The 12,458-nt window shown below is 35.9% G+C and overlaps 1 protein-coding gene and 1 non-coding gene across 2 annotated transcripts; both read right to left on the reverse strand.

The window, feature by feature from the left end:
• Nucleotides 1-6,602: 6,602 nt before the first annotated feature.
• LOC101115217 (zinc finger CCHC domain-containing protein 9-like) lies at nt 6,603-7,883 on the reverse strand. The gene is given in 2 exon segments (XM_042254571.2): nt 6,603-7,675; nt 7,677-7,883. Coding segments are annotated over 2 exon segments (816 nt in total). The 5' UTR covers nt 7,836-7,883; the 3' UTR covers nt 6,603-7,018.
• Nucleotides 7,884-12,126: 4,243 nt separating this feature from the next.
• TRNAC-GCA (transfer RNA cysteine (anticodon GCA)) lies at nt 12,127-12,199 on the reverse strand. The gene has a single exon. It is a non-coding gene; the product is annotated as a tRNA-Cys (tRNA).
• Nucleotides 12,200-12,458: the final 259 nt, after the last annotated feature.

Raw genomic sequence — 12,458 nt, forward strand, 5'->3', positions numbered from 1 at the left:
TTCCTTAGCTTCCTTTATCCCTGAAGAAGGGCCCAATACAAAAAGTTCTACAGTTTCTCTGCCAACCAGTCTATTTTTCTATTCCCAATCACTAGTTCCTTCTTTTTCTACTTATCACTAATAGAAATGACTTACAATTTAAATACTCAGGAACTCAAATTGGTTGCTAAAAGTATATGTATACAGGAGACTAGAATTTCTTTTAAGAAAAGATTGTTGCTGGGAAAAGATTCTTGTGCATGGGTGAACATATTTTTATTTAGTATTTAACGATGTTTGCCTATCTCTGTGAGGTAGGTTTATGAGTCTGTCCCATGAGAGAAGTTTTGGATGAGGATGGGGTGGTGGTAGGGGATGGAGAAGAAAGGTTGAGTCCTTGACCAAGTACATGGGGGTTTATATAAAGGAGTTGGGGTGATGCTGATGGAAGAGCACTAGAGATGCTGAAGATAAACTTTGCCCATCTCACTGTTAGGGGAAACACACTGACTGAAACCACCCACCCTGGCCAGGCACCATAGTAACCATTTGCATGAGTTATTGTACCACACAGGGTCCTGGTAAGGAACACGGAACTAACAAGCCACCACCAACCCGAAGAGTTCACAAAAGGTCAAAAGAAGATGCCACTGTCCTAGAACCTCCCACAATCCTTCTCACTGGCATCCATGTTGGCTGAGTAATGTGTATGCCACCTGGAAGGACCCTGAGTCAGATTGAGTGGCCAAAGACAATCCAGAAACTAATCCCATCACCATAAAACCAGAGACTGCGAGCCACTTGGCAGAGCAGTGCTCCTTGGTTCCCTTGCCTTCCTGTTCTCTGTTTGGGCTCTCCTTCCCAGTAAAGTCTCTTGCTTTGTCAGCACGTGTGTCTCTTCACACAAGTCATTAGTAAGTGTTAGACAAGAGCCCCCTTTTGGGTCCTGGAAGGGGGCCCCTTCCTGCAACATTACTACTTTCCCTAAAGTAGAAATAAGATCTCCATTCTCTAAGAACTTGAATTTCAGTTTCTGTAGCAAGAATTTATTGCAGTGGAATGGTGAATTATTAAGACATATTATCAAAATAATTTGTAGCCTTTTGAGAATTTTTCTAGTGAAAAAAGTTAGAGCACAGTATTTTTTAGAGGTAGATTGGATTAACTATAATACCACAGAGAACACTGGGAAAGGTGAGCTATATGACTGTGACTCTGAGATAGTGACGAAGGAAATACAAAAGATCATTTTCATTTAGGAAAAAATAGACCATTTTCATCCATGATATCTTTTAGAGAAGGAATATCTGAATACCTGGTTAACTTCATCCTTTATTATTGCCTCTTTTAATAGCATGGTATCTGGCAGACAGCAAACAGACAAGACTTATATGTTATCTTTAGCACAACTATAAGCACAAGATTATTATTTTCAGTCTAGAATCTAGAGAAGTTAAGGCCTTTGTCTGCTCTTCTCTTTCTCTCTCTCTCTCTTTTTTTTTTTTTGGTTAGGTTCTAAAACTCTGTTCTTAGCTCTCTATTTCTTAGCTTAATAATCTTATTTTCAAGTTTTTTGATAGCATTGTGTTCTTTTGTTAGGGCTGCCATAACAAAATACCACAAACTGAGTGGTTTAAACAACAGAAATTTATTTTCTCACAACTCTAGAGGCTAGAAATCCATGATTCAAGTGGTAGCATATTTGGTTTCTTCTGAAGCTTGTCTCCTTGACTTGCGGATGGCTGCCTTCTGGGTGTGTCCTCATATGATCCTCTCCTGGTGTGTATGGGTATTTTCTGTGTCCTAATCTTTCCTTCTTATAGGACACCAGTCATATTGGAATTAGAATCCACTGCTATGATCTCATTTTACCTTAACTACCTCTATAAAGACTCTATCTTCAAATACAGGTTTGAGGTATTGGGGATGAATACTTTAATACATGAATTTGGGGAGGAATTAATTCAGTCCATAACAACCACCTTGAGCAATGTCTTTTACTGCTTCAGGAGTTCAGATAGAACTCCTCAAAATAGGCCTATGTAAAAGACCAAGACAAGGACTATGAAGATTTGTTAAGATGATCATATCCTCTTGCCAACTACATACCAAGGACCAAAAGAAATTGAGCACCCAAGTCTAAATAAAGTTATATATTTTCATTCTCTCACTCTTTCTCATTCTATATAGGAGCCATGGGCAAGCATTTACACCTTAGAATACTAGGAAGAGCAAAAAAATATGTTTGGTGAATATCTATGATTACATGAAGAGAGCTATTTTGTAGTCTTCTTGAGTTGTGGTGTGTGGTTTTAGATTTTGGTGGGCTTGATTTAAATGAAAGAAGCACTTCTTGAGAGATGTAACTCTCAGGTACAAGGACTCATTAGAGCAACAAGTACTAACTAGTATTAATAGAGATGTTAATCATAGTCACTGAGGTCCTGCAAGATTTCAGTCCTTTCTCAACCCTTATAAGAAGGTTAAAATATTCAGTATACATGGCTTCAGTGGCAAGAGGATTTAATTTTGAGTTGAATCAAGTTCCACATTCATCATGGTTCTCTGAATTCTTTGTGGGGCTCTCTGAAACATGGAGATCTGATCTTTGAAGTTTTTCTAGAAGTTCTCTTTCTTTTGTTTGAGTTATTTGGTGAATGATAAATTGTTAATCTATAGCTCTTCCCCTGTTCCCCTCCCACCTTGCCCTTATCCATTACTGATCATATCCTCAGGCATTTCCCCTGCTGGAGTTCTCAGCGGACTTGGTCCATTTTCTTATCCTTACCTCATTGAGTAGCCTGCTCAGATATCTTGAAAATTTGTTAGCTTGCATTCTTCTCTGAATGCAGGGAGATTTATTTCCTCCTTTTATGTCTTCCTTCAAAGTTTTCCTGAAATAGAATGTTTTAAGCTCGTATAATTCTGTCACAGAATCCTGATAAGTTAGATAACTTTGGGAAAATTATCTTAAGGTTCTAGTAAAAAGGAGCTTCTCTTGAAGATTGACTCACTGGTTCTGTCTTCAGCTCCTGAAAATACCAAATTTCTATAGTTCTTTCATGGGACCACCCCAAAGAACTTCTTTTGTACAAGATTCAGTCACTTTTGTATCTTCTGAACAAATTGCACAGCCATGTCTGTGAATGTCATTGCTGTCCGCTAGAATTTTAATAGATAAGCCATGGGGAAAATCTACTAGACCCCTGGAAACTTGAGGATCCTTTGAAAATTGATTATTCATTTGTGGGATCTATGGACATGCTCTGTTAACTATCCACCTCTTTCCTCTTTCCTCCTCCCCTGCAATGACCATGCTGGAAAATGGAATTCCATTTTTAAAAGGGAATTTTAAAAGAGATTTAAGAATGAATTATACTTCCTTCAGAAAGGTCCAGTTTGTTCTATTGCATATGTGTGTGTGTGTATATATATATACATATATATATATATATATGATTTATTTTGTAACTGATTTTTAAGTTATGGCATATAGTAGAATAAATAATTTAGGAAAAATTAGACCTGAAAATAGCTAAATATATGTTGATAAAAGTACATTTCTATCATACTTATTTTGGGTCTTTGTTTTCTAAGGGAAGACTATATTTGTATAGTAAATTCTCAGTTGTTAAATTTTACTCCCATTTCCCAAGTTTTGACGGGTTCTTGAGTCAAAACTGAGTCTGGACTATAGGAATCATGAGATAAAATTTGAACTAACTAGTTTTGTGTAGTATCAGAAGCTTTATAAAAGGTTTTTAGTCTGTCATCTATCATCAGCAAAATTAAACATTGACTTCTTTTGATTTTTCTACTATTTTTTTCATTGTTGAGCATTCTTCATCCAATGACATATTAGATAACATAAATTTTGCCTTATTTTGGATAGAAGACAGCAGTAGAGCTTAATTTAAGTCAGACAAACTGGCTTAAATGGTTCTTATATTTAAATTATGAGAAATTTAGAGGCGTGGAAACTTTCCTTCTTCTACCAGTATTAAGTCTTTTATATTGATTTATGTTATTTATTTTAAGAATTATAATAGTTCAGGCTGGTTGATTTTGTAGGCTTTCCATTGCTCATATGTAGATCTTTTTCTGCTACAGCTAGTTTGATAAACTCTTCAGGTAACATTGCTGTTCTAGTCTCAAATGATGTGTCAGTAGAAATGGAACTTAGCCATTTGATATGTTGACATAAGTAAAGGATTAGCTTTTAAAATAAAAATGTTCATGTTATAACATTAAAAATGAATAAATTTGTAGTGATATAGACATATACTAAGTGTAGTTTAAGAAGAAAAATAATTCCTTGAAGCTATTTTTTCAGACCATTTTAAGAAAGGTTAACAAGTAAAACACAATGTGGGCCACAGACTCATAATATGTAGCTTCTCTAATAGTGCCTCAACTCTTAAAATTTGTTGGACATAAAAGCGGTGCTAATTTAATTAGTAACTGTGATTGAGTAAATCTACTGTAAAAATGGACTGTGTTCTGGTTTTTAACATGATACCATAAAAGTCATTTGAGATCTGCCTCTGTGGAACATTAAAGTCTCTTTGATGGAATATTTATTCCATGATTAAAAACTGTATTTATACATACATATATGCCATATATGTATATGTGCATATATGTATGACTTGTGTTTTTTGCATATGTATGACTTGTGTTTTATTTGCATGAATAGTTGTGAAATTTACTTCTTAGAAACTGATAAGCAGAAAAGAAATGTAGTATGACACAAACAAACCTCAGTCAAATCTGTATGTGACTGTGGTTACCCAAAGTTAAGATCTGAGATTACCCAATGCTCTTTTTAACTTCTACCCTGACTTTTTCCAGACATATGTAGAGAGAAGAGAATTAATATCTAAGAGACTACTGAGTGTAAGCATTTTACATATGGTACCTCATTTAATTAGAAAAGTTAATTTGTTAGCTGTATTGTGAGATCTTGAAAATATTCCTCAGGCCTTCTATTAAGCTGTAGTGTATTTTCATATGTCACTTTAGCAATCAAAGATACTTCTTTTAAAGCCAAGAAGTTCATTCCTTGGCCTCCACATACACTGTAATTAGACCTTTTGCAAAATGCCAAAAATCTATGACAGTTTAAGCAAAGTCCAGAGAAATGTCAGCACTCCTTATTAATGTATTTGTTGAAAAAAAGGAGTTCATTTTCAAATTGTTAATACATATGAAAATATGCCAAGAGAGGCAAGGTTTTAAGCAGGTAAAATAAAAATTTACTTAATTCTAACTCTGAATTGCTTAATTCAGAGTTAATCTAGAATTTAAACTGAACAGTACACACATTAAAATGTCAAATTCTGGATCCCATTTTAATATTTTTTATAATCCAGTGAACACCTTATTTATAAATGAAAATCACATTATACTTTATAAGGCTTTTTGCACAAGAATTTTGTTATTATTCATAACAATGTCATAAAATACAAGTGCGGGTATCATATAAGGCAGTTTATAATATGTAAGGTGGGAGCAATTGACTAAACAAGTTAGGATTTGTTTCAACTTGGCCATTTGGCAAATTTTTTGTTTTTAAGTTGCGTTGCAAGTTTTGAAAGAATTGACTAAGTTTGCTATGATTTTTAAGGATTTCACACAGCACACGTTTTGTTTTGTGGTGAAGTCTTCCATCTTCAAAGAAGATGGAGATTAATGGAAAGTTTTTTATGAATAAAAAAGTAAATTCCAAGTAGACTTGGATTTTAGATGCATGATTTAACTGTAAAACCAGCAATTGATATATCCCTTAGTTCACAGTTATGCAAACGCGTGATTGGTCTCCCTTCTGTAGCTTTAGTATATGTGAGAAAGAGGACAGCACTGGGGATACCATATGGAGATTGGAACAAGAGCTTTCAAGGTTTAGATAGGGGCTTTGAGTTGACCACCTAATCATTTGATTTAATGCATAGGAAGGACTTGTGGGGAATGCGAATAGTGGTTAGAAGAATAGAGTCTATAACAACCATCATGGTTACATTATCCCTAATGATGTTATCCATTGGGTGACAAAAGAGTCCTGAGAATAAAGACCAAGTTCCCATTCTAAGATCTTTACATACATAAATTTTTCCATCTCTACTTGTTGCTTCTCCACAATTTTTAGTTGTCTTCTTTTAGAAGAATTAAACTGTTTTCATTGCCAACAAAGTTCAATCTGTTTCTATATGAGAAGGATAAATTCTGCTATTGAAGACCACCATAGCTTTTACCAATATATGGTATAAATGACATTTCTTTGGGACTTACTATCACAAATTCTGGTGTAGTGGTTTATCTTTGAAATAAAAAGAGTGGAATTGATTTTCCAAGCATGAACTAAATCCTAGCTCTTCTACTTACCAGATGTGTGACCTTTTGTAAATTACCCAATCTTTCTTTGCCTCCATGTCTTTATTTGGGGTAAAGAAAATAATAGGACTTCTGTACAGATTAAACAGGAAAATACAAGTAAGGCACTTTAGACAATGAGCGCTAATTAAATGTTGGCTACAGCTATTATTGTTGTTGATCTTGCATACTTTTTTTTTTAAAATAGCAAATGAATTTTTATTTAATATTTTAAAAATACACTTTGTGGCAATTATAAATAAATTTCTAACATAATGATAAACTGATACTTGGAACCAACAAGAGGGCCACAAATTCACTTCCAAATGCAAAGCAGTTACCCTATGTTTAGGGATAGTTCACATTAATGCATAATTTTGTTTTTAAGAAAAAAATGATTGTTACAATCAGGTATATAATCACTTAGTTACACCTAAGTTCTACTGGTCAAAAATATATTCTTTTAGAAAATCCATTTTAAACATCTTACACTTTTTTTCAGTGATCTTCTCCAAACAATGGGAGAAGTGCCCCTTGATGGACAGAACTCAGGAATTGGTTTGATCACACCTAAATTATACTGATATCTATAATACAGGCCTCCAAGGGACAGCTCCAACTTGTGAAGCAGGCCCAGTTCAGAATGTTGAACAAACAACAGTACTAATCATCAAAAATTAACAACTTTAGGTATCTTTGTTTTGGGTTTCTGTGGTTTAGGCACATCCAAAATTTCTTCATAGTCTGCACTCATTCCCTTTGCCCAGCGACCAACTGTGACCATTCGATCTGAGTTCTGACTTTTGGGACAATCTTTCTTCATATGTTCCACAGAGCCACAAAGTCTGCAGCCACCACCATCAGCATAGAGTCCTTTGGGATTATCAGGACAAGATCTGGACAGATGCCCCATTTCCCCACAAACAAAACATTTTGCAAAAGGAAATTCACCAAGAGCTGGGTCTACTTTAGCCTTGCACTTGGTTATTTCATGCTCTGTGGATCCACACCTGTAACATATTCCAGTGCCCATTTCTTGGTTCTCAAGGGCAGCAGGGCAATCTGCAATCCCATGGCCAGGTTGTCTACAATGGAAACATACCATTGCATTTTTCTTTGCTGCTTGTCTTTTTAATTGTCTTCCTTCCTGACGACTGTCTTTCTTTAAAGCAACTTCAATTTCTTCCCTTACTTTCTGACTGTCTGTTGCTATCACCTCACCATTGTGAAGCATCTGTGAGTTTTGTCTTAAATATTCCATGAATCCATTCACATCTTCATTTAAATACTCCTTTTTCTTTTTATTCTTTTTGTGTTTTGCTTGGGGGGGCATCATTTTTAAGGGACAGCCTGTTGGCTTCAAGTTGTTTACTCTTTGGAAGATTCTGGCTGTGTCCCTCAGAGGACCCCTTCTTCATAGCCTCCCATGATGTTGCAGGAAAGGGTCGTTTGTTCTGTGTGGTAGTGACTCGTGCCCACCTGGTCATAGCTTCATCAGAGGGGTATCAATCTGGCGCTGGGGGCCCCCGGGGACCTAGCCTCCAGTTCCTGCGCCCTCCAGCCGCGCCCCAGGGAACGGGCCTTATTCCCCAACGCTTACCAGGAAAGCTGATCCTGCATACTTTATTGGATACTTTAATTTCCATGTGTCTTTGTGGGGTCCTTTTTTGGACCAAGGAGTTGAGTATATTTTTTTAACTTTTTGATATGTATTATTAAACTGTTTTTTCAAAAGATTCTACTAGTTTATGTTCCCAAAGGACTTATGAGAGTTTCTATTTCACCTGTACCAAGATACCATTACTACAATTTTGAATTTTTGCTGAGTAATACTCAAACATGATTACCACATTATGCTTTTAATTTTAATTTTCTTGATGATTAAATAGATCAATCTTAAAATGTGTTTATTTGTAAAAGGTCCTTGTCCTGTTTTTCTTTGCAGTCTTATCGTTTTGCTCATCTAGTTTTATGAGGCCTTTGTTTAAGGATATTAGCTTTTGTCACATTTGTTGTAAAGACTCCTTCCTTTTAGTTTTATATTTCATATGTATGGAAATTTTGTTTATATAGTGAAATCTGTTGATATTTTCCCTTGTAATTTCTTCCACTGAAAAGCTCCCATTCTTAAGATTCATGAAACCTGCTGGTTCAGGCTAAGTCCTGATTAGAGTAGTACAGAGCATTATTTGCTCATCAGTTTCAAGAACTTGGAGTTATTTATCTGTGTGAGCTTGAGAAGTCACTTACTTTTACTGTAATTAAAACATCACCAATTATCATAGCAAAAGTTTCCCACTAAATATAAATTTATATTTATATAAACCAACTAGATACCCATTGTCTGCTGATATTGCACATTATAGTTTACAGAACACTTCTAACATGCATTCTATAATTTTATTTCACTCCTCAAAACATCTTTACAGAAGAAGATGGATATTATTATATTTCCAAATCTCAGAAAGGCTTGGATTTTCTAACGTTATGCACCTAATAAACAGCAGAATTTGGACTTGAGTAATATACCAAGTAACTTTTTAAGGACCTAACTTTTTTGAATTTTGAAATTCCAAATTCTTGCTGTTTCAGATACCCACTAAAAAAGCGGAAAGGAAACATTTGTTGAGCTAATATTTATATGTGAGCCTCTACATTAAAGTATTCTTTAATTTCTTTTAAATTTCCCTTTAGCAGAAACTATATCATTTCCTATTAGTAAATACTTCTTTTCATTAATCTCATCTCCATGTTATAAACCCCCCCTGTTTTTTTCTTAAATCATCTTTCGGTAAGGTTGCATTTTTACTCCTTAGCAATCAGTGCTGATTTTTTTTTTTTTTTTTTTTTTTGCCAAGTTAGACTTCTTTCCTTTTCCTTCCAAAGAAAAAAACCTATGTTTGGCTCTCATAAACTTTCAGATTCAGGATGCTTTACATAATCATTATCTCCTTTAATTTTCAAAATAATATATAAGGTTAATATTATTAGGCTTTCCATTTTACTGGTAGCAAAGAGACTTAAACAGATTACCTGACTTGCTTGAGGCCTCACACCTAGTAAATATCCATACTTTAAACCCAGGTATTTCCCTGCTGCATCCTGCCACCTCCCTGGCAGGAATGACTGAAATTCTTTTCACCTGTTATGATCCCAGAAGCGCTTTTTCTTATGTGTCTGAGCAGCTGTAAATGCACTTCTTGGTTCCCATCCCATAAACCTAATTCCATCTCAGGGTCATTCTGCACAGCTTGACTTACACATAAAAATTAACTTTTAAGAGGTTTACTTTAGCTTGATAGCCATCTATTCACTGATCTAGAAAGCAGGTATCCTGAGTGCAATTTCCTTTCTATAAATGAATGCATTGCTCCACTCTTCTGTGAGCTCATTCTTATAGAGTATCACATTTGCATTATTGTTCCAGACTAGATGAGGGCACACCGACCTATAGTTCTCAAACCCTCTTGGTCTTCAAATTTCCACAAACAACTGAGCCTGGGCATTCAGAGAACCCAGACATTGATTTTTTTTCCCCCACTTTTGGAGGAAAAGTAAAAGAAAAGAGAAATAGAAAGTACTTGGCAAAAATGGCCACAAATTGATCTTGGAGTGGAAAAAAAGATTTGCAGAAAAAGATGAAAAGGGCTGAATTCCCACAACACAGACGAAAGATGATTGAAGGGAAAAGTATTTACTTAAAGAGATGATATTAAAAAGGAATTCTGCTGAGAAAGTTTAGTCGTAGCAGAATGTTTAATACAAAGTGTGTGTATATATATATGTGTGTATATTTGAACTTGGAATGCTGTGTAATCACTGAATTATTCTTATTAATAGTACTAGCTAACTCTTAGTTTTCCTGTGTGCTCGACAGTTACCTCATTTAGTTCTCAAAACAACCTTGTGAGTAAGGTACACTTTTATCTGTGCTTTGTAAAGATTTAGAGAGGTTAATAACTTGCTCAAGTTCACAGGACTGGTAAGTTGTAGAAATACTGAACAAATGATTAATAGCACTTACCATGCTCTGTAATTATTTATATGCTTACTACCTGTCTCCTCCACTAGAACAGAAGTCCCATGAAAGTGAAAGTAAAAGTGTTAGTTGCTCAGCCCACCAGGTTCCTCTGTCCATGGAATTCTCCAGGCAAGAATACTGGAGTGGGTAGCCGTTCCTTCTCTATGGGATCATCTTGACCCAGGAATTGAACCCAGGTCTCCTGCATTGCAGGCAGATTCTTTACCATCTGAGCCACCAGGGAAACCTATGTCCTATGAGGGGAAGCCAATCTTCCCCTCTTCCCCTTATCTTTTCACTGCTTCTCAAAACAATTTAAACAAAAGAGAAAAATCACATAATACTTCAGACATGCAAAAAATTAAAAAAATAATTCAATGGCTATTCATAGACGTGCCACTAGATTAAAGACAAGACATATCACCAAATGACAGTTGAAACACTCTGCATAGCTCCCCCAAATGCACTTACTTCCCCAAAGTAACTGCATATTTCTCTTTTAAAAAATAACACATATTTCTAAGCAATATAGAGTATCATTTTCCATTTAAAAATTTTGAACTTTTATTAAAATGTTCATATGCATATATATGTTTTTTAATTTTCTTAATTTATCCATTTTGGGCTGTGCTGGGTCTTCATTACTGGGTGGGGTTTTTCTCTAATCGCGGTGAGCAGGGGCTGCTCTCCAGCTGCAGTGCACAGGCTTCACATTGCCATAGCTTCTCTTGTTGCAGAGCAGGAACTCCAGGTGCATGGGCTTCAGTAAGCTGCCACACATGGGCTCAGTAATGGCGGCTCCCTGACTCTAGAGCACAGGCTCAGTAATTCTGGCACAGGGGCTTAGCTGTTCCATGATGTGGGATCCTCCTAGATCAGGGATCCAACCCGTGTCTCCTGCGTTGGCAGGTGGATTCTTTACCACTGAGCCACCAAGGAAGCCCCATATGTATATATTGTTTTGTAACTTACTGTTAATGTTTGTGAGATTCAACTAGGTTGATATATGACACTTTAGTTCATTCCTTTTCACTGCTACACGCTATTCTATTGTCATAACTACAACAGTATATATCCTTTCTCTGTTGGTGGACATTTAAGTTGGTTCCATTTATTTTAATGTAGTTCAAAGTCATCTTAGCTTTTCAATAACCAACTCACACTGTTAATTTTCACATGTGCTATCACTAATCTATGATTTTCCTATCTGGTTTCAGTTCATTTTCTGAAAAATTTTAATGTAAGGCCTTGTATTTTGCCCCAATTTATTTCACATTTAGATTTTTGAGGTGGATTTTTCACTTAAAAATTGATCTGGTTAAATCTAGCTTCATATAATTATTCAGCTTCTTAATTTTTTTTTTGGACTGTAGTTGGATCACCTCGTATTTTAACTTGCTTTCCATCTTCATGTTATTCACACATTTGATAAGCAATCCTTCTATATATTCATTTAAGCTATTGATAAGAATTATGTTGGGTAGAATAGGAACTGTTACAAAATGAAGCAGAATCTGCAGTTAACCATGCAGTTGTTTTCACTTGCCACAGATCAAAGCAAGACTGGTGAGTTTATTGTTTAGATCTCGATTGGAGAAGGTAAAACATGCTACTTTAAACGACCACTGAAACTGAAGTCGCTCAGTCGTGTCCGACTCTTTGTGATCCCATGGGCTGTAGCCTACCAGGCTTCTCAGCCCATGGAATTTTCCAGACAAGAGTACTGGAGTGGGTTGCCATTTCCTTCTCCAGGGGATCTTCCTGACCCAGGGATCGAACCTGGGTCTCCTGCACTGCAGGCAGACGCTTTACCGTCTGAGCCACCAGGGAAGCAAACAAAATGATGTGATCATATTAGAATTAGCTCTAAAATGAAAAACACCAGCATGACTTTCCTTGACTCTGTCTCCCTGGATTCTCACTCAAGCATCTGATCAACTAATCCAAGTCAAGGATCCTACTTGGGGAGGAATCCAGATCAGGATATTCAATCTGAGGATCTTTCTTGAATAATTAAACGACCAGAGAGTCAAAAAAGATCCTGGGATTGAATATCCTGATCTGGATTCTTCCCCAAGTAGGACCCTTG

This window comes from Ovis aries, chromosome 9, assembly GCF_016772045.2.
Source record: "Ovis aries strain OAR_USU_Benz2616 breed Rambouillet chromosome 9, ARS-UI_Ramb_v3.0, whole genome shotgun sequence".
Taxonomy (NCBI): Eukaryota; Metazoa; Chordata; class Mammalia; order Artiodactyla; family Bovidae; genus Ovis; species Ovis aries.